At 42.1% G+C, this 23,179-nt stretch overlaps 1 protein-coding gene across 3 annotated transcripts; it reads right to left on the bottom strand.

Annotated features, from left to right (window-relative positions):
- Window position 1: 1 nt before the first annotated feature.
- FBXO7 (F-box protein 7) lies at window positions 2–16,956 on the bottom strand. Of its 3 annotated transcripts, XR_010069231.1 has the most exons (11): window positions 16,663–16,956; window positions 14,385–14,682; window positions 12,100–12,324; window positions 10,570–10,711; window positions 9,539–9,622; window positions 8,333–8,425; window positions 7,213–7,389; window positions 6,505–6,542; window positions 5,704–6,126; window positions 3,696–3,869; window positions 2–670 (listed from the first exon to the last, which is right to left on the bottom strand). XR_010069231.1 is itself a non-coding variant. In XM_063321542.1 (10 exons), the coding sequence occupies exons 1-9, from the start codon at window positions 16,782–16,784 to the stop codon at window positions 5,722–5,724; spliced, it is 1,584 nt and encodes a 527-aa protein (XP_063177612.1). In that variant the 5' UTR covers window positions 16,785–16,956; the 3' UTR covers window positions 2,750–3,869; window positions 5,704–5,721. The 3 variants fall into 3 exon arrangements, 2 of the variants coding, with proteins under 2 accessions (XP_063177612.1, XP_063177605.1); XM_063321542.1 differs by lacking the exon at window positions 2–670 and having other exon boundaries at window positions 2,750–3,869; XM_063321535.1 differs by lacking the exons at window positions 2–670; window positions 3,696–3,869 and having other exon boundaries at window positions 4,120–6,126; window positions 16,663–16,954.
- Between the last annotated feature and the right edge of the window lie 6,223 nt (window positions 16,957–23,179).

The raw sequence follows: 23,179 nt of genomic DNA, 5'->3' as shown, positions 1-23,179 counted from the left end.
AAGAGATGTGCAAAGACAGAGTCAAGAATAAGTATTCATTGACTGATGAAGTGAGCATGCTTGAGCATGGAAACACAGTGAACTGTGGAACTTCATGATAACAATTTTACAAAAAGTCACTTTCGGAGCAAAACTACATTCAAGTTAAATACGGTACCAGGCATCAGTAAGCGCCAAAGATCACATAAGCAGGTCATCCAGACGGACTGCTGGTTTGTTCCAGATCACTCAGCTCATAGCAGATAAAACATCTCCGTTTCATGCCTTGCATTTATGTCCCCTGCACGTGATTCCTGAGTTCTGAGAGAAAAATGTCATGTTCTAACCCTGTAGCCTTAGCTCAAAAATAACCTGAGAAATGGGCTTTTCACACAAAAAACAACTTCTTCCCCTGCCCCTGGAAACACGAGAGTTCACATTCACAGTTCACACAAATTCCAGACAAAACCCAGCTAAACTCCAAGCACTTTGGTGACTTGGTCACATCTGGCTAAGTATGTCCCCCAGGAACACGCTTAATTAATAGCAGAGATGATGAAGTGCACATATTTGTGTGCTGAGTGTTCCATAATACCGAATGGACAGAGAGATGGAGTGAAATCCTGTCTCCCTTCTTGAACTCCCGTTGACTTCACCAGGGTGAGTGCAATATGAATGCAAGGTGACAAACCTGCAACAGAAAAGGAAAACTTTCCTTTACAAATAAGATGAGCTGGGGTCCATCCACAGACACCAAGCCATGGGAGGGCATGTACGGGATTGCCCCAAGCAGGTAACGATCACTATTAGTTCCCCCTGACCACCCCCAAGAATTATTCTTCCAGAGAAGAGCGATGGATCTTTGCCAGGTGTGCTTTTCCTCTAACACAGAAGAAAGCTGTGAATGAGCACATATACTAGAACTGGGACGTTGCAAAAAACAGGAATGCCACAAGTTACATTCACAATTGAAAAAACACCCTGGACAAATCAATGTATTTATGGTTATTTCTACCAGCTGAGAACCTACCCCTTGCACTGTGCTAATTCTATTTATAACACACCTGATGCAGACACAAGTCCCCATCCCACCTCCTCGACTCTTCTCAAGTTTTGTTAAGCACTTTAGTCACAAACCATGCATACAGCTTCAAGGCCAGACTTTTGGCTCTGTGCTTCCCTTAGCAACTTCACCTTGATGGCAATTAGAAATGCCCAGGGAGGCAGGGAGGTCGGTAAGTTAAAAACATTTGAGCCAATGGCACAGATCTTTGCTGTCGCTTAAACAGGGAGATCCCCAAAGCAACAAAAGCATTTTCCATCTTGGATCTTATAATTCACTGGTGGGAATAAAGCCAAACAAGCAATTCCTTCCTGCACAGCACCTGTAATGAACATCCAAATCCAATGCAATCATTTGGACCTTGTATGACCTACCCCTGCGCAGGCCTTTATGCATATACTGGCTTTTGTGACCCGTGGACTTTCAGGCAAGTCACAGCATAGCTTTTCCAGGTTGAAAGGTTCTCAAGAGACTCATCTGGATCAATGATTTATACCTCAAGTTCAGTATTATAGAACCACCCTATTCCCTGACGATTTCTCTCTTTTTTTTTTTTTCCCTCCAGTTCTGTGTTGTTCTTCCAGGTTTGCTAAGCAGTTTACAATGTAGCATCATAAATACATGCCATTATTTGAGAAAAAAAACAGACCCTGATGTTTTGCAGCCTCCAGGAGCAATAAAAGAGTGACAAACGGCCTTGAGCAAGCACTGTCCCACTGGCAAGAACAATAGCAGATTAACAGGCTCCACTATACGGAGAGGAGGTAATACAACCCTGGTGGGAGAGGATTTCCTTCTGTAACACTTCCCTCAGCATGGTTTATGCCTTTCCCTATTAAATGGTCACCAGAGATGCAAAGACAGAAATAAAAGTTTACTGCCAGAATCCTCAATTGCTCTATCCCCTGAATCTTTTAATGTCTCTCTTACCAACACAACCTACACGAAAAATAAGTAACTAGCGACTAGTAAGGCTTGCCCCCATAAATCGACCCCAGTTCATCACCAAAACCACAACTGTTGGATCATTTGCTGATGCTGTATTTGAACACAGCAGGGCTGTCCTCCAAGGGGCCACAGTAGCAGGACAGCACTGTTGACCTGATACCCAGCAGTGACTCAGATCTCTTCATCTGCCTACAGCTCCCAGCTGTCACCTTTCAAGTGACAAGCAAACAGAATGGCATCTCCCCCCCTCCCAGGTCCAGCTTGCAAAAACAAGCAAAATCCACAGGCACTCTCAACTTATCTTGGTTACTCCTACAGCTCCTGAAAAGCATCTTCAGTTCTATCCACAGAAGTGCTTCAGTGAAAACAGTTACTTTCCTAAGTTAAAATAATGAAACTCTACACTGTACCCTATAAGTGTTCCAACAGTGCACTTCAATCTACAACTATGACGCTCAGCTATGAGATGTTGTGGCTAGCAGGAGACCCACAAATGCATCATCATATATTCAGGTTATCACCTTTGATGCAGGGTTTCTAGTCCAATCTAACACAGCAGGAGAGAGAGAGGGAATACAAGGGGTATCTTCTCCATTTATATGAACAGGGAACTAAGGTATACCCAAGAGGTATTTACGTACCTAAATATAAGAGCAGTTAGGGGCAGTAAGAAGGCAATGGAAAAGCTGGTGAATAGAAGATACATTTAAATCACGGGGTAGACATATCCCACAGCTCACCTTGCGATTTTTCTCACACAGCTGTGAAAACTGAGCACCTGGTCAGAGGTTCCCTTTTGTCCTGTGTGTTTTAATTTTCTTCACATGGAAGCCAGGAAACACAAGTAGATTTGTGTGTTTGGATCCAGCCCAAGAAGGAGCTGGGACACAGTTAGGACACCCACTCACATCTACCACCTGGAAAATCAGTTCCCATTTTGCTGTTTACAGACTGAGAAACATCTTGACTTTTTTTGTAATATCTAGGTGTGGTACTTCAAGAGGAATGTCACTTTTGTTCCCATGCAACTATAAGTCTTGTATAAAGCTAAGGTTCAGAAGCATAGCAGTCCTCCTAATACCTGCAGCGGTATCTTCTTCTCTTTCACTAATCACAGGCAAGTATGTAAGACCTTACACCCTACATATGACCCAGTTACTTCACCTGGTTGGTTTAAGTTTCATGAATAAGATAAAACAATAAATAGAAAAGCCAACGACAATAGTTCCATATTTCCAAGTGACTGTTAGGGTTGCTACTAACAGTGCCGGATACAGATGAACAGTACAGCTAAGAAATGCCCGTCTTCAGGCATTTCATCTTTTGTGATTTCTCCTCTATATAGTTCACAAACAGCAATAACGCACATACCTGGAGGAGCTGGCGAATAAACAAAATAAGCAGCTAGTTTTGAAGTATCTCCTTTGTTTTGTCTTCTAATTTTATACTGTTGGTCCTGAGATACTCACTTCATAGTTCATATACTCTTTTATGAATAAAGGGAATTCTGCTTTAGGGAACTTGGCAGTTCAGGGTAAGTCAAGTTCCTTTATCTTTGGCTCACAATACCTTTACTACAATGTGAAGGAACAATGAAGACAGGGAAGGAATACCTTCAGGTCATTTAGTGGTGTATCTGTAAAAAGGTTGAGTTCATTTCTTCAAAAACAGATATTCAAATGACAAAATACAGGATAAACAGAACCTGTAGCATCAGCCTGGCAGAAGTAGGACGAGGATGTCTTCACAGCAGAGAGGGCCCAACTCCAGAGCATCATGGGGAGTGCCAGCAGAGCAAGCAATGTGACTGTCATCAAGGCACTGATGATGCGAGTACCACTGGTGCCACAAAATTAATGTATCTCACACACAGAGATCACTGTTCCCAGAAAGAGCATGAAAAAAGTGAAAAGTTATTTTTTTTTTATCAATTAAAGCTGTATAACCTTATCTGAATATTATGTATGCATTTCTGAAGCACCCATCACAAGGACAAAACAGTGCAAGACCAATGCAGTGTAGATTTCCCTTTTCCTTTTTATAGTCATTGGAATATAAATGACCACTGTAAGCTCTAAGAGGCCTGACTGTTGGAACAATCCTGGAAAATTCTGTTGGAACCAGGCAATTCAACCACTGCAGGCAAATGTCAAAAATTAAGGCTAATCTTGGTATTGAAGGAAAACCGCTGTTCACAGACTCTATAAATACGTACTCTTAGGTGTTTAATTGTGGCAGGATTTGCACTGGTATGCTGTTGTTGCAAAGTAGAAGAGAGAAGAAAGAAGCAAAACAACTTCTGACAGCAAAATAAAGTATGTATTTTACTTCAACTGGAGTTAATGGCAAAACTTCCTGACCCTACTGAAGTCAGCTCATTTTATACAAAACAAGAAGATGAATCACTGAAATATCACCTGAAAAAGCACATAAGTATTACTGATTAAGCAGCTTGTATTTAACAGGAAATGTCATTTTATTTCCACTGTTGGAATTTCAAAAAGATTTTAGAAAATAGTATCAGCTGTCACAACAGTCATCAGTACCACTTACATGTATAGAAACACTGAGATCAATCCATCTTAAAAAAATATGTAAGAAATGAAAAGTTCTAGCAAAGTTTAGTCATCCCAGTCTTCCTTTGAGCTCCAGCATCAGCCTGCAGATCTCATCGGGAGACTTTAACAGTGGTCTTGTTAGTTGCTCATTAGTTATTAAGACAACACTCGAAAGGTGCTCATAACACGCTACAACACGTTTCCTCTTGGTATGATACATTTTGATACTTAAGTAATGGAATTAAATGGAATTTACTGCAGTAAAATAAGAATCCATTCTGCTTCTGCTGTGATCCCATTTCCACTGCAACCAGGTTAACTTATTTAATTCCTTAAGTAAGTTAGGCAGGAGGAAAGATTTTTTTGCACCGGTTTTAGTTCACACAGTAAACGCAGCCATGTACTACAGCTCCTTATTTGTAAAGTCAAGGAGAAAGACAAAAGTTTTGCTGCTGGTTCTTTGTAAAATTGCTCTGCTTCTGTTCAGACTTCTGAGTTGCACTGTAGCATGACTTTGCTCAGCTGTTTGTAAAACGAATTTATTTGTGTTCTAATATTACCCTTGTAAAGAAAATCCCTTTCCTGTATTCTTTGTGTATTAAGTAACAATACAAAAATGCTTTTTACCTAATAAAACATTAAAGGAAAAAGGAAATGTCACCTTTGAAAATTTCTACAAATTCACACCTACCGTAACAGTGGTAGTATCCTGTTCTATGCGGAACATGTCAGAATTTTTGTTAATAAAGATTATTAGCCAGGTAGATTTTAAACAACATCATTTTTCCTGGCAATTTAATAAAACTCTTCAAATAAGACAGACAAGTATAGGGTTTGTATTTAAAGTGCTCTTTATCTGATGCAGCAAGTATTTAGCCGGTATCCTTCTGGTCTCTAAGTAGCACTTCGCAGATGATTAAGGGCAAGGCCGGGGGGAAGCAGAACAAACTGTTCTAAATTGTAGCTCTTGGTGAAACAGACCCTGGTGCCAGGTGGTAGAGTACTACCAGAGCATAAAACAAACCCAGCCTTTGTGGTTGAAATATTACCATGCACACATGTTCTTGCCACAATCTGAAGAGAAGGCAGATGTTAGTGCCTGGGATTTGCAGTTCCCTGCAGTTAGAAAGCAAGCTCAGGGACTAGAAAACTCACTGAAGGAAGAAGCAGCCATCAAATGAATGCACGGCGAATGTCCATGGGGCGGCCCCGGCTGGGTCGAGGTAGAAACCTGTCATTGGGACCAGCTCGTCCTGGAAGTGTAGGGTTTGCTCCAGGCAAGGAACCAATTGGGTCAAAATGTGGTCTGAATGGAGGAAACTGGCCTGGTGCTTCTCCTGGGCCAGGAATGAGTGAGTTAATTGGGTCGCCAACATATGGAAGTGTTGGTCTCTCATCATATTCTCCACCAATGATCATTGGGGGATAAATTGGGTTGGATGGAAAGGGGTTGGGAGGAAAGGGATTAGGATAGAAGGGGTTGGGATGAAAGGGGATTGGATGAGGTGTAGGGGGCAGAAACATCATGTGCCTCCATCTCAGGGCCTCCTTCTTCTGTTTCAACTTTTTCTTGTATAGCTGCAGACAGAAACAAAGGCATTTTTAAGCTCTAGAAGTGATTTGTGTTCCACCTTCAGCAATGGCACTTGGTTCTGCAGCACTTCTCAGAAAAGCACTCCTCGCCAGTCTGAAAACCTAAAACAGCAACTCCCCTGCCTGCCAAAGACCAAACACAGCACCTCTGGAAGACCAATAACCCATGATTTGGGCATGCATCACGTAACTTTTTGATGCTGTTTTCTCCTATTCTGACCAAACTCAACATATGTATACAGAACACCACACTTTTAGACTAAAATTTAACTCAAAGTTACTGCCTCACAAAGTCTATACTTTCTATTCTCAAATTAGCCACGGAGACTAATCACAGAGAAATTATATAAAAAAGCCACCTACTTCTTTCCAGTCTGTGTCACGAGGTCTTGCAATAGGATCTACAAAGAGAAGCAAACAATTAAGAGAAGCGATCTATTTTAAGTAGCCTTCATGCCACAGACACACACGGTTTTGTCAGAACTTGAAGAATCAAGAGATGAAAAAAATCCACTTTTGTTGAATACATTTTTCATAAAAATAATGCATTTTAAAAAATATAAAGCTCCATGACCATTCAACAGGTAATCTACTTGCACACCCATTCTACCTAAAGCATCATCTACAAAAGTAGAGAAATCCCAGTAACGCTGTCCCCATCTTTCACTTCTGACTGCACTTCCCATGATCACCTTATTTCTTCAATCTCCTGTGAGAAATTATAGCGGGAATATCTCTTCACTTCACTTCCTAATATCTGCAATAGCCAGTACACAAAGGTAGCCAGGGAAACAGATGAAAACATGGAAAGTGTGCACTACACAACCGGAAGAACTGTGTGGTCCATCAGTAATGGCTCAGCAGATCATCACCAGTTTTCCTGGCAGAAAACTGAGCATCCACCTGCATTACACCTGACGAACTGTACTGGTCAGTCACAAATGACTGCATTAATTCACAGTGTTTAAAAATCAGAAGTGGTTGCCTGACGAGCCTCTTATGAAAAATCTGTCAGACCTAATCCCTCTGTTCACATGAGAATGTAATTAGAAAAATGTGTCTCAACATTACCTCGGAAATCTCGCAGATACATAAACCTCCATAGAAGCTGGTCATTTGAAGCTGTGTAAAGATCACGGCAAACAGCAGAGAGAGAGATGAGTGAACGGACATCCAGAAGTCTGAAAATCCGAAGCTTAAGCTCAAGAGGAAGGACCACTAACCCAAACACATCTGGCAAGTTCAGAGCTACAAAATGGAGAAAATAGAAGCGTTACCTAAGTGGTGCAGAGTTTACTCTATCTCTAAAGACCATAAAAGAAAGGACGGACATTACAATCGTTCCCTTAAATGTCCAAGTTACACCACTTTTCTCAGAACGTAGTGTGATGTGACTTCTTATAAAACAGATCTCTTGCAACTCTTAAGTACATTTACTGAGTGCACAAAATAGGGCGAACGGCACTTTATACTGACCACTATTGGCCACTAAGCCTAAGAAACATTCCACATACCTAACTATGTTTATAGGCTACAGAACAAAGGAATAGGTAGAGAAAAAAAGACCTGCCCAATTTCATAAGCCCACAAAACCATACTAAATACAGAGCACATGCTTCACATAAAATCTTCCCACACTGAAGTCGAGAGGGAATTCCAATGAATAGTCTTCAGAATACAAAGCTGAGACCTTTTATGGCAATATCCATGCAGTGAAAGCCTGGCTTCCTACTGCTTCACAAACACCAGCTTGGGTTACTTCCTACCATCCTTTCCAAGCCCACAATGACCAGTTACTGAGTTACTGGGGTTAGACTTCCAAATATGATGCTATATAAATTCTTCTGCTTTGACAAAGTAAAATGGATCAAAACTACAGAATTACTGCCACAAAATTATTGTGGTATGATTTTCTCATCGCTAAGTGTAGAAAACAGCCACTCCAGTCTCTTAAGTCAGACTAGAGCAATCAAAAATTAAAACCAGGAAATTATCATTATATTAACACTTTCTGAGACACAAAGATTAATATAATTTCTTTAAAATGTATAAATTACTTGATGCTTACTCTTTATACACCCATCACTAAACAGCTATTTGTAACACTTTTCCTTCAAGGCTTTGTACGGACCCCCTTCCCTCCATCCTCAAAAATGAAGTACCATCTCTAAGTGTAAATATTTTCTCTCACCTTGTCGGGCAGCAGCCAGAAGAGAGTAAACCAGCTGGTCTTTAAAGAGACGGGATAATTTCTGAAGATCTTTGTAAACACCTGTAACCTTTTCTATCAAAGAAGAGAGGTAAAAAGCTTATTTTCAGGAGGATATAATGCAAAAATTATATAAGAGTAGAAGAATTACACTTTTCTTATAACCAGAAGTGAAATCTGCTTGTAATCTTGATGGGAACGGCTCTGCAGCTAGAGTGTAATAATCATGCAATAAATAATTCATCGACAAACTATAGACCAGTTCCGTGGTCAGGCAAGGCTCTCCTTTGGCCTTAAAAAGCACTATTAAGAAAAATACTTGAGTTCTTCAGAAACAAACTGACTTTCAAGCTATCAGAGCTTCCTCTGTCAGATTTCAAAGCTCCTGTGTAACATGCACCTATGTTGTAAATGTCTGCAATATTCATTTTTCTGACAGGAATGTTTTTCCCTTCTGTTCTCTGAAGAAAGAGGAGCCACAAGACTCTACCATTATATTGGACACATTTCAGTGCTCAGTTATTCTTCTAAAGCCTTTCAGCTAGACTTGTACATCAGCAACTGGGGCTACCCAAGACAAAGCGCAGAACACTGAGCCAGCCTCAACTGCCAACAAAGCAGGTCATATACTTCAGAGAACAAAAGGCTGATCAGGTTTGTGCTTGCAAGGATCCACATCTATCTGCCTTTCTCTCCTCCCCGCCTTAGTTTTCCCTCTAATTTTGGCATGCGGGAGAGAGCTATGTGGTCAGCACATGTCTTCTGACAAAAAGAATATAACAATTACAGTGCCACGACAAGAGTGTAGGTACCATCAGCCTCTGAAGTCCTGAACTGCCAGGCAGAAAGCAGGTATAATCCAGCATTGCTACCCCAGAGATTCACACATATGTTTAGCACCTCATAAGTAACAGGCATACGGGCCAAAGGATGACTCAGGTTTTGAAAGGTTCTTTCCTTACACTGTTAATCCAAGAAATTCAAATTGTTTTAACAGCCAAATGTTAGTGAATGGCTACACTCCGAATTCCTTTTACCACAAAGCTATGACTAACCTAAATGGTAGCCACATTTTTATTTTCTTGCTGTTCTGTAGCTATTTGGTCCTCTGCTGAAGTATACCCTTACCCACTGCATCCCCTCTTTACTTTTCAATTTACTACTATGAGAATCATAGATCAATCATACCTGGCTCCTGAAAGCAAACAAAGGATGCTGGCAATAGCTGTATTCTCTTAACACCTTTAATCTCTTTGTTGATTTTTAATGTTGCTGCAAATATAAGAAAAAAATACATTTCAAAATTTAAAACACATTGAGAGATGACAAAGACCACTTCATTACTGCCTTACCCTTCAGAGGTGTTTTACTTTCCTCCCTTTCCAGATCCCCTCAAGGAAAATACTCAACTACAGCAAGCAGCTAGACAAATAAAAGTTTCAGAAAAATAAAATGGAACTTAAAATAGAAGGGAATAAACAAAGATCTTGGTGACACAAACCAAGCATTGCCTCGGCATGATCAGTTACAAGTTTTACAAATAAACACAAAAATTTTAGTGAGATATCTTGAAAATAGAATCAAGTCCCAATTTAATATTGGTTCTGCAAAAATGTGAAAATGCTGAAATGCTAAATAAAATATCAAAAAGAAAGGAAAAAAACAAAAACAAAAAGACCTCCAAAAAACCACCAAGTGGTATGGAAGTTGCTTCAAAAATTTAGACTCCCCTAAATTTTCTGGACTGAATAACTAACTACTGTTTTTAAGACCACAGTTGAACCATTAGTGTGCTACAGGAAGCATTATAGCTAAAGAATACATAGTCTGGAAGTTGTCTCATGTTCTTTGCAAGACTTATAAACAAGACAAAATATTGTAGCTGGAGCAAATCTACCTCTTCTAACGTTTGGCAATGTATAGGAAAGTTCCTATGAAATGAGACAAGAAACAGATTTCTACAACATTGCAAGGAAAAGGCCAGATGAATCTCCTAAGCATTTATCCATTCTGATTAGAGGGAGAGAAACAGTTAACATGGAGACAGGAAATGCCAAGAATATTCAGCATCAGGAAGTGGCATCTCTTAGACCTCAGCAACCTGGATAATCAAGGTGCAGTTCTAAATAGAGTGCATAAAAGCACATTTAAGTTTCCTCTTGCTAAACAATGGTGATATTTTGCAACGTGCATCTGGGATTAAAACTTGACTAACTTACCATTAATAGCAACAAGATCTCCCAAAGGCACACAAGTCAAACCAGCAGAACCTTCTTCGCAAAGGGGATGTGTGTACTGTAGCTTATAAACACCATTCCCTCTCCATTTCTCTGGCATAGACACTGCCTTGGCTTCTGTCCCCTAAAAACATACAGAGATAACGCTGCCATGCTTTAGCAATGTACCAAGACTACGGGGTGAAAAAAGAGAATTAAAAGTTTGGAAATGCCAGAATGCTGCTTGCAAATCTTAGTTTAGTCCCAATGCACATTGTAACAGACTATAACTGCATGATTATATACTATTTTCCCCAAGACTAACATCAAATCTAAGGAGAAGTTTAGTAATTTTTCGTCCTGTCCCAGTTTTGACAAGGAAGGTTGTTCAGCGAGCAGACACCTATTTCTTTGAGACATACAGTCATTCTGTCATTTATTCCAGCATTTTGACAACTCCTGCATGTACTTTAATTTACTGCACGAAAAACATGTTATTGCACGTTTTCTGTGAATTTACAAGGTCTAACAGGGCTTGAAGAATCATAGCCTGAAATCCATTCAAAAATCTGAGCAGACTAACAGTTTTTCCTTTCAATTCCAGCATGAGAAGGCTCAGATGGAATCCCAGAGGGGAACACAACAAAATCACAAGTACAAGCAGACTCTCTCATTCTTCTTAAATCTGCACAGCAATCATCTTTCCTACTTCCAAGCCTACTGACTGACATAAACAAATCTTCCCAGGGCCAAATGTATTCTTCAGTATTTCAGGCTATAGGAATGCAATTAACTTAGAAGATTTATTAAACTGCTATTGGTCAACCAGCCACCTAAACTGACCCCCTACATGTGCTTAGTTAGCCTCATCACAAGAGCAAAAAAACACACACGAGAATTTAAACACCTTCCCTGAGAACAAATGGGGTTTTTTTGCATATTCAGTCACATACTAATAAACATACAATGCAAATCTGGAAATCTAAAGGGAAAAGGTAAAATTTGTACATTGTACAAACATACTGCCATAGGTGCTTGAGTATGAGTTAGACAGCTCTGCAGGTTAGTGGCACCAAAGCCTAGCTGAACTTAGTTGAAGTAAATAGGGAATTGGAGACAATGTTTTTGCAGACCTAGGCCTTGTTAACCACCATCTGAACAGGATACATTTGAGATGATACTGATGCTTCTGGCAGTACTTCAACAAGTGCTACCATATAAGCACATCTACACAAGCTCAACAGTATAAAGCAGAAACAGCAGGCTATCAGCTGGGTCCCAATGAGGCTGAGGACTGAAAAAAACATGGGGATAGGCCTCTTCTCTCACACCTAAAAGCTGCTCTAGTCTTTAGCCTTAAGGCTTACTGGTCAGGGAAATTAGAGAAGCCGATACTTCAGCAGCCCCTGCTGCTGACTGACATACACAAAGACGGACGCTGCTCTTCAGATGCATCTTGTATCACACATTCCCATTGTCCTCCACAGCTTTCTTATACTGACCAAGAAATTTCCTGATTGGTTGTGCACCTACCTGAGGTACGTAGCCTGTCTCCATCATGAGAAGATGTACTAGAACAATCAAGGCATCAGTGGCACTGGTACACTCAGCAGAAAGGTAGAGCATCTCTAAGGAATGTGGTATTTCACCATCAGCAGCTTCACTGCACAGCATGGGTTCAGAGGGATAGGAACCTGTACCTTCTTCCAGGTCATCTTCTGGGACTAATCCAGAAGGAAATTCTAGGCTGGATCCTGCCTTCAAGGGAAAGCAAAACACACCTTTGTTCAGAAAATTACACCTCTACATACATCAATATTATTTGTCTGCTTATTCCAGCCCTCACAAGCACCAAGTCTAAAGAGAGCATCTGTCATTTAGTGGCCAGCCCAGCTCAAACCACAACAACGGATTTCTCATGCAAGTTGTACAGACTCGTTACATCTCCATTTTCTAGCATCCCAACTGGAGACAGGAATTATACACATAGCCTCTGTAATTTTTGATGTTTGTAATGCAACCCCTTTCATAAAAGGGTCTGCCATTTGATTGCACATACTACTTGAAGACAAAGTAATAATATATTAAACCTTCATCATAATATTCACAACATACACAGGAATAATCTACTCGCTGCAGTACCACCATTTATTTAAATATAGCCAACATACATGGCAAGTAACCAAAATGGTAACTCAGACTGCTTAGAAACACAATAGACCTAAATAGCTGAGGGAAGCGTCAGGGAAAAAAAAAAAATAATGGAGTATATCTGCTGACACTTCAGCAGTACTGTGGTTTTACTGTGGCTTCCTTTCTTCTACCAAAATCACACCATATTATTACGTTAACTGATAAAACTACTCATAGACACATTTAAAAAAAAAAAAAAAAAAGTAGTGAATGAAAACTATAAGCAGATTTACCCAGGGAAAGGGTCAGGAAAGGGAAAAGAAAGTCTAAAGGAGCTGTAGCTACTTCTCCCGCACATCCATACCCAATGGCACAAGACACCCCCATGTTTGTATGAGGCTGGCATCACCATCCACCCATGGAACATCCCTTCTCTTACTAACAGCAATGCACATGGCCCCAGTTAAACATAGATTTCCAGACTTCTAGAGCTCTTCTGCAATGACACCTAGTTGCTTAAAAATTTTCCTGCCATCTTTCACCACATTTTTTGGAGGAAGATGTGAGAATCTTTCATCTTGCCTTTGAATATTAAATACATGTGAATCAAATACTTCTGCACAGCTTACTATTGTCTGACTGACACACATAAGGAGCCTACGTGCTCACAGCACCATGTAAGGATTATCGTTCCTGACAAGAATCAATAGGACAATGGTGCAGCAACATTTTTTTTTCATTACTTACCATTCTTTTCATCCTACATCTTAATTTTCACGTTAAAATAATATTTTTTAAAGACCACTTATCCATATACCTCATACAAAGGTTGTATCAAAGAACATTTTGTATTTGAAATTAGTTCCAAAACAAAAAACTACTTGCTTCAAAAGAATGTTGGAAGACAATTCCTTCCCAGCTTCTCAAGCTCCTGCCTAAAAAGGACAGGATTGTGTAATGAGATAGACCATGGCACTAGACTGTACCTGCAGAACCTTCTCCAGGGAGACTCCATTCACCACAGGACCAAGCTGCTGGTGGGAGCTGTTATCTGCTTAACTATTGCATGTACTGTCACACAGAAAACAAACCCCTGAGTAATATGCAAAAAATGTGCCTATTGGCTGCATGAAGCATACGGGGTCATACAGATGTACATCTATGAAGCATGAGGCAGGACCTATCGCAGGAACACAACCTCCATGCACAAGACAGACAGGCCTCACTCTATGGCAGGCTGTCTGAATCATAGGGAACTGTTACAACCTATTAAAAAGGAATTATGCACTCATATTGTGAGTGGTTCTTGTGAGTGGTGTTTCCAACAGGCAGTGTCTGTTGCATTTGTTCAGTACCTAGAAAGAGTCTCCTCAAGAAGACAGCACTGAGGCAGGTAAGAAACACACTCCTAACTTCGTTATGGGAAGTGCATGTTCCAGCAAAAACATTCAATCCTGTAAAAGTGTCAGACCTGAAACATCTCGGGGTCTCTGAACTAGCTTCCATATCACAGCTAACAGACAAGGAATAGAGACAAAATTTCATCCAAATAACTAGCTATATATCAGATAAATATGAAGAGCCAAATATTCTGAAGAGATTCTTCACTATGTAGTTCAGCAACTGACACAACAAGATATCTTCTTTTTGTCTCGTGTTGTACAGGGCGATTCTCATGTACTTACCCTCTCATCATTCTTTTGAACTTCCACCTGAGCTTTCTGTTTGTCAGATTGCTTATTTTGCCCTTCTTCTTTTGGACTGTTGGACTGACTTTTGTTGGAGGTCAAGGTGGACGGCTCATGACCATTCTGAAGTGGGGGAGGAGTAGAAGGAGGAGGAGGTAGGTTGGGTTGTCCATCTGCTTCTTCCAGTAATAAGCATATCAAATCACCAGAAACAATCCCATATGAAGCTAAGGTCTTCTGATCTTCTGTGAGAGCATCTTTTCTGTTCAATGTTATTGAAAACTCAGTATCAGAACTGCAAAATAGAAAAAAAGTAAGGAAACATGGTTGGCTTCACCTGGGTAACTGCACAGAGAGGTATAGTTAGAAACGCATACTGCACACTACAACAGTATTATGCTGTGGGTTTTAATCCATTAATAGTTAGCTATATATTAAAGGAAGAGTGAGAAAAAAAATATGTCATGAAATTATTTCCCCCATGTTTCTCTCCAAGTACATTTTAAGTAGACATAGCTGCTTGGTAAGTATAACTTCATTTACAGTAATTGCTCAAAAAACATTTATGAAGGAAAGCAAACAAGTGCCCTCAAAGTTAGAAGATATCACACCTAGCAAAACAAGCTTTAAACAAACTAGTGGCTGAGATTATTTAAAAACAAGATGGTGTTGCAGACTCAACAATCTTGCTTTCTCGATTAATCAAAACATTCATTTCAAAAGGTCAGCCGCTGCCCTACAGCATGCTAGTTGCAAATGAGGGTAATAAGAAAAGATGCCTCAGGTCAAGCACTTACAAAAAAACCCAAATAGAAATGATCAAACTGGTTAGCACAGAAGCAGCTACCCAGTATCAGCTATGAAACACAACCACTGTGGCAAGACAAGCAGAAACTTCCGATTTCTCCTGCTGACACTGCTATGCAGCACAGTGCTGTCCTATCAAATGGGCGTTTCACCAGTGAAACATTTGTACATCACACCTAATTAGAGGTCTGTGAATACAAACCCTTTAGCCACCATCAGAAAATGAGCCCCTTCTGCAGGCGTTTCTTAAATTGATTTTGCAGACTTTACTCTCCTATGAAGGCTGCCAGGAGTTCTTCATAGATAAAATGTTTAACAAATTTAAACCCAGAGATTCTCCAAGAAGCCCGCAAAACTGTAAAACTGACACCCTACAAAAGTTTTTGTATCATAAAGTCCACATGGAAATTAATTCAGCTCTGGCTGAGCTGCAATCCGTATTTCACAGCTGAGCATTTCCCAAAGTTTCACCTTCCTGTTCTGCAGTGAACAGCCAGGAAGGAAAACTGGTTTGAAGCTGCAGTGACCCACTGTCCCACCTCCAGTGCTGCCGCAGGGCCTATCGGATGGAATCATAGAATCGTTTTGGTTGGAAGAGACCTTTAAGATCATCAAGTCAAACCGTTAACCCAGCACTGTGAAGTTGCCACTAAACCATGTCCCTCAGCACCACATCTACACGCCTTTTAAATACCTCCACTTCCCTGGGCAGCCTGTTCCAATGCTTGACAACCCTTTTGGTGAAAAAGTTTTTCCTAGTGTCCAATCTAAACCTCCCCTGGCACAACTTGAGGCCATCTCTTGTCCTAGCACTTGTTACTTGGGAGAAAAGACCAACCCCCACTCCACTACAGCCTCGTTTCAGATAGTTGTGGAGAGAAATAAGGTCTCCCCTCGGCCTCCTTTTCTCCAGGCTGAACAACCCCTGTTCCCTCAGCTGCTCCTCACAGGACTTGTTCTCCAGACCCCTCACCAACTTCATTGCCCTCCTCTGGGCTCGCTCCAGCACCTCAACGTGCACCTGCAGTGAGGGGCCCAACACCGAACGCAGGCCTCACCAGCGCCGGGCCTTACCAAGCCGTGCACGAGCTTTAGCAACGCGCCCCCGTCAACCGGATAAACCCTCCAGGCCGGCAACCCTCCAACCCCCCGCGATGTGTCATCCAGCCCCTGGGGGGAGCCCCGGTGCCCCCTGCCACAGGCAGGGGGGAGGGGGGCGGCTCGGCGGGAGGTGGGGCCGTCGGCGCCACGGGCCCAGAGGGCGGCACCCGCCGCCCCGTCCTCCCCCGCCCGCCCCGCAGGGGGCAGCAGCGCCGGCGGGGGGAGGGGGGGGGGGCGGGGCGTGGAACATGGGCCGGGCCACGGTACGGGCCGGCCTATGACACTGCCCCGCCGGACCAAGCCCGCCTGCGCGCGCGCTCCCTCCCCCGCCGTCTCCCCCCAGCCGATGGTTCGCTCCGCACGCTACCTGTACCCCCAGGCGGGCAGCAGGGCCCGGCGCAGCTGCGCGCGCAGCTCCCCCAGCGTTGGCTCCGCCCCCTGCACCTCCAGCGGCGCCGTCCGCTTCTGCACCCGCACACGCAGCTTCATGGCGGCGGCGAGTCTCCGCGCCCGCCCGGCGCCCCGAGCGGGCCCCGCCGGGTGGCGGTGGCGGCGGTGGTGGTGGTGATGGTGCTGGCGGCGGGGAGCGGGCGCAAGGGCTGCTGGGGCGTGTCGTTGTTTTGGTCGGCGCGGCCCCACCCCCGCGGCCCGAGGCGTGGCGTGGCCCGTCCCGTAGCGTCCCGATCAGTGCCTCGGCGTGCCGCGCTGCGGCCTGCGCGCGAGCGATCGATGATTGGGCGTTCGGGCTGTAGCCGCGCATGCGCCCGGAGCGGCCGGTCCCCCTCACGCCGAGCTGTCAGTGGAGGGGCGGCGGCGGCCGTTGGTTCCGGTCGTTTACAGGGTGTCGCGGTGCTGTTGAGCAGGGCCTTCTCCCCCCTCAGCGGTTTATCCCCGCCGGGCTTGGAAGGGGATAAGCCGCTGGCGGGAGTGGTTTCTGCCCCCAGGGTGCAGAAAGGGGTTTTTTTGGGCCGCTTTGCACTCTTCCCGCCTCTCCAGTGCAGCACCGGTTTAGATGTTCTTCTAAAAACGAAAATGCCAAGGAGAGCCTGTGGCTTGGCAGGGCGTTACACTCCGTTGGCGAAGTTAATGGAAACAGGCCCTGAAGGAGGATTCTGCCCCCAAGAGCGTTTAGGTTTATAAAGGCACGTGGGCTTTTTTAAGGCACGCTACCGAATTGTCATCTCGGAGGTAATGCTTTAACACCTGCAGTCAAATAATCTCACCAAAAGTACAGACTGTCACAAGTGTCACTTTACAGGCTTTAGTTCCCCTTTCTTTGTCATATTTGGAAAAAAGGTACCTGCCCACACCTTAGATCCCAAAGCATACGCTCGGCTTTATCTAGAAATACACACTTTGTGGATGATGGGGGAAAAATGGAAAAGACGCTATTCAAAAATTCATTTAATGAATTAAATTAAATTTCAGAGAACAGTGAATTCTCTTTGCAGTGCAACAATGAATGCCCTTTCAGTGCCTATAGGGCCAGTCAGAAAAGGAGACTGAAACTTCAGAAATTCTGTTCTGGGCTACAGCTGAAATCCCCTTTATACCATCTGAACATGGTCATCCAACCCAGGTAAAGGCGGTTGTTAAATTTCACTTCTCTTTAGAGTTTGCTGTCAAATATGTCTAAAGCTCAAGGCCAACCATCATCTGGTTTCAAGATGTCAGTAAATTCCTCAGTGGAAAGGAGAGACTTGTATTGATGAAGGTGGTAAAAGCAAAGGCAAACAGACTACTGAAATGGAATACCACTCATTGAACAATGGAAGAGCTGGTGCTCATTACGCTGAGCTTGGCGTTACATACTGGGCCCTCATCTGCAAGCATTAAAACAAGTGGTTTCCTAAGAAACTTTCTGCACCCTTTGCCACTGCCCCGGTTGGAGGAATGTGTATGCAGTCGTCATCAAATGGGGCTGCATCCTGGATAAATCCGGAGGAGTAGGTTGCTGCGGCAGAGGGGGATGAGAGTGGAAGGAAGTGGCAAAGGCAGGGATAAAGAGGATAGAAAGCAGAACATGGGAGGAGGTATCGAGCAGCATGTCTATCAGAAACACTGCTTTCCTCTCTCTTGAAGAGGATTGAATCCAAAGTGAGTCATGCTGCTGCCTCAACATCGTAACCATTTTCCATTGGCTGTGGATGTCCTGCTCTGTTTTGTCCTTCAGCATTGTCCCTGTCCCAGCCACCTCCTGTGTTCCTGCTGGCTCCAGGGCTGCTTAGTCTGTGTTCTTGAGGAAGGGTGGAGGAGGCTTCAGTATGAGAAATGTTCGTGGGTACAGTTGTGATGTTTCCAGCAGAAGCACCATTTCAGCAGCTTGCACAAGCTAAAGTAATTGTGTGAAATAAAATGGTTCGGTTTCTCAGGAGCTGGCTGTAGTACTCATTAGGTAACCAGCTATACCAGTTACAAGTGAGCATTTCTGCTGGCACTCTGCTAATTTTTCCTTTGAATTTTATGAGTCATGCCACAATGTGAGGTTTAGACGTGTATTCTGCACCGCAGTAAATACTAAACAGGAAAAGCTCCTAAGAATAAATCATGATGAAAGGCTAAAACATTTTGCACAGCTTTCAAGTTTGCCTGTGCAAATTTCAAATTACCCAAAAACACCATCTTTTTTTTGTTCCCTCACACATCTTTCTAAAAGGGCTGTTATTTGATGGGTAATACTTTTTTTCTCCACCATTTTCATATTGTCTCAGTCTGCAGGCAGGAGACTTCCAATGGCCAAGTATGAAGTTGCACTCAGGCTGGGAAAGGCACTGTGTCAAAATAGTACAGGAAAGCTGTGGCTTACAAGCTTGAAGAAATGGTTGTATACAGAATAATTTTGACTTTCAGAAATGGTGATTTTTTTTTTTAGTCTAATTCATTAGAAGAATATACAGCATGGTGACAAAAGAAAGCTCTTTATCAGCATTAAGTAGCTGTTGTTAATGGTTGTTGTAATGGTTGTTAAAAACAATGTGGTTTTTCAACCCAAAATACTTCGTTGAGGGCTTTTCTCCCCCACATGGTCAGTGTAAAACACAAGCAAGAGAACCCATTCTGCCAAAGGAATAAAACCCTATTGACAGCCCTAGTGGTTTCTCTTGAGAAACTTGAAACTTAATATAGCTGTAGTCCTGTTGACCTGCAGTCAACTTCCCATGGCAGAGGAGAACTATAAAACGTAAAGATCTCTTTGGATCATGGAATTATATTTATTTATTTTTTTCCTGAAAGCTGAGTGTAGTAATAAAGCTGTGAGCAGTGGAGCTTTTCCATTATTTTTCTTTCTGTATTTGCCACTACAAAGAGTGCATTTTATAATAAGTATAAATAAATATATGTGTGTATATATTAACCCTTACAATACTGATATTTAGAATGACTAGGGTCACACTGAAAGATGTGAGACATGGTGGAATAAGAAGGGTATGAAGGCTGGAGTATCATCAGGAGATCTGTGAAAGTCTGAAGTATAGTTTTAAGTGCGCTGGTGGCAAAGGAGATTCATATCAAAGGCAGTGGAAAGAACCTCCTAACTTCTTGCAGCTTGATGGTGGTCAACTTTACTCCTAAAATGTATTTTAAAGCCCTTTATGCTAGTGCTCTATAGCTAATACATTTACTGGGGCTGTGCTTTACACCGTCTCAAGTTGGCTGTCTACAGATGACCCTTCAGCAGCATCTGAAGTTTGCTCATGTGGCTCTTAACTTCTCTGTTTCTGATTAAAATCTTGGTCATATGGAACAAAGGACCTTTGAGTGGGTTTTCTGAGGTTTGCCAGATTGCTTAAGGCCTTTTTAGCTACCACCGTGTTTTCTTGGATTTATATCTTTCATTACAGTATTGAACTGCCAAGTGGCACATCAAAGACGGAGTTTGATATCTTTGCATTAGCAGACCAAAATCACATTCCTCTGGGTAGTAAAAAGAGGCTCCACCCATGCAAGAATATTCTCAGAGGAAGATTTCCTGTGTCTTGTGATGAACCAAAGGGGTCAGGTTTTTCTTAGGGAGATTACTGCATCCAGTTTCTAGGAACGTATAGTGACTTCTTACAGGACTATAATTTGTACAAAACCAGAGTAGGGGCTGCATAGGTTGAGAGAGTGCCTCATCCTACTGTCAGCTCCATGAAAGTTGTTGAATAGGTAATACTTATTAGATTATTTATTCTTTCTGTTGTAGTTGCGTTCATAGGCTATTGTGAGGATCGGGATCCATAGTGGCAAACATAAAACCACCTGGTATGGCTCTGGTCTTGCTCCAGATGGTTGTACAAGAGGCTAAGGGGTGAGCCAAACAACTGTAAGGAAAGCAGACAAGAAAGCTTAGAACAGACCTACTCAAATGATGAACTTGGGTCTGAATCTGGGCAGATCCCAGACAAATAATGCCTGCTGCATTGCTGTTCAAGGTCTCAATATTTCTTACTCTTGCCCTGTCTCTTGGGGGCCAGCTTAAGAGCACCTTTACAATCCTTAGCTGTGAGGAGAGTGTGCAGTGCAGAGCTAGAACAAGAACACTGAATTTTTTGCTAAATGGACTTCGATAAAAATGAATTTAGTAGTTCTGGCTCAGGTGCTAGGATAGGGCAGTTACAGAGGTCAGCAACATGAACTCAATGGATCCAAACAGTGGAAAGTGTTGTTTTTCCATCAGCTCATCAGACAACTGGCTCCCAACATAGTTATCCATTGTTAACAGATTCTGTGTAGGCATTGCAGTTATGTTATTTATTTTGCAGCCTGGCACAGATTAAAAGTTCTCTGGCAACTCTTCTCCAAGGCTTTGAAAGCCTTTATGAAAGACATCAGTAGGCAAGCCACACTCACGAAAAGCTGTGGTAACACAGTGCCTTTGCAAAGCCTCCAAAAGGCTGGGCCGGGGGGAGGTACACAGACCTACTCAAAAATGTAACCTGTGGGTGCAGAGGTGGCTGCTGCCTCTTATGGATTCTGTTTGAAGATTTCATTGAGTTAGATCGCCTGCTGCCTCATGAATTGGGAAATGAATAGCATTGCCTTCTGCACTGAAGGAAGGAAACCATGAACAGGAACTTACTGGAGTTTTTCTTTTACCATGGATATTTCCAGTAGTTGTGGAGAGGTGGAGATCACCTGGTTTTATGTCATTTAGAAAACTCCTCTCTTTCATTTGCTGGGTATTTTTAAGCATTCCTGCCAATATATCTGTCCTGTCAACCATATACATCTTTTACTCCTGTTACCTCAGAAGTGATTTTCCATATGGAATATCGGTGTGTAGGAAGGGTTAAAATCTTGAAGCTATTGAGTCCTTTTTGATTTGACATTGTTGAGTGAGCTGCAGAAAACCTACCTGTTCTTGAGCATACTGCAGAGTAACTAGAAACAACGGAGCAAGGGAGAAACTGAAAAACCCAGTCCCAGTTCTGCAGGAGAATATTTGTGAAACTGAAAGGCTCCTTCTGGACTTCAGGTTCGGTAGATACTGGTTTTGCTATCATGTTTGTCTTGGGTTTGTTAATTATTGAGGTTTCTTTTCTGAGTTTTTGAAAGTGAAAGAAATTCTCGTGTGGGCTACAACTGGAGAGTTTTGTGCAGGACCAAGGCAAGACAAGGACAAAATTCTTTTTCAGAGATACTCTGTTGTATTTTGGAGCTTGGTCAGTTTAAGATAATGGGTTTTATGGCTGTGTTAAACCTGTACAAGACAATGATAGTGACTTTTTTTTTGCATCAGAAGCTTTCATAGCTCTTAGGCAGATTTCAGCTCTAATCTTTATTGCAAGCTTTATTTCAAGTTTTTGCAGACTGTTCACAAAGGAGAAACCAAGTGTGGTATCTACATACTGGTAAGTAGAGCACTTCATTAGGGTGAGACAGGTACACAAACTGAAACAAAGGAGTTTTTCATCTTTTTCCTCTACTTAGGGTACTTGAATACACTATCTCTAAGAAGACAAAAGAATTAAGAGGAATGGGTCGATGCATGCTCAGTTACTGAAGATAAAAATCAGAGTAATTTGTCTGCCATCTATTGTCATCGACAATGCAATTAGAAGCTCTGATTTAGACTATCAGGCAGCTCACAGTTTCCATCTCGTTAGCTCTGTCTGTCTCAGTCATCTGACTAACCTTGTACAATTGAACCTAGTATCTGACAGAGGCTTGGGGCTTTGATGAAACCAAGCGTATCAGCCTTGGAGTGCAAAAGTAAAGCTTGTTGGTTTAAGAAAGCAATATGAAATGATACCCTTTTTTATTGCCGTGGCAGTTCAGTTGGTTGTTCTTTCAGCTTCTCACCTGGCACACATTTAAGAGCCAAATAAGAACATTATTGACGACACAGCATGGTAGTGACTGAGACTGGTTTTCTGTTCCTCAGTGTGAATGAAATTCAATGAGAATGAGGTACCTCACCTGCATCAATGCTTCCAGCAATCCTGCTAGATAAATATCTAGTAAATATCTATGTACTTCAATGATAGAAAAATCTGTCTTTCTGGTTTTACATCAATTTTTAATTGACCCTTAATGATCAGAGTAGAAAGTGGCATGTTTGCAGAAGAAGCTAAGACAATTTTTGGAAAAAGTTAAAGATTTGTGACTTCCAACTGTCTGTTCTGCATAATGTAACATTGCTACCTTAAAGTAATTGTTTATTGTGAGTTGCTTAAAGTATAGAAAACAAAAAAAGCATAAAACTAGAGACGGAAAGACCAATTAAGGAGGAGATTTTAAAAATTTGTCACAATGTGGATTATGTTTTCAGAATGTTTTTTTCCCGAAATCACTTTTTCTTGCATAGTACCTTGGGGTAAGGATTCCCTCAGAGAACTGATATCAGGGCAATATTGATAATGCATTTTATCTGTTGTATAGTTCATAAATCTACCAAAGAA

Source organism: Chroicocephalus ridibundus, chromosome 1 (genome assembly GCF_963924245.1).
Source record: "Chroicocephalus ridibundus chromosome 1, bChrRid1.1, whole genome shotgun sequence".
Lineage (NCBI taxonomy): Eukaryota > Metazoa > Chordata > Aves > Charadriiformes > Laridae > Chroicocephalus > Chroicocephalus ridibundus.
This window is presented reverse-complemented; position numbering and strand designations above follow the sequence as displayed.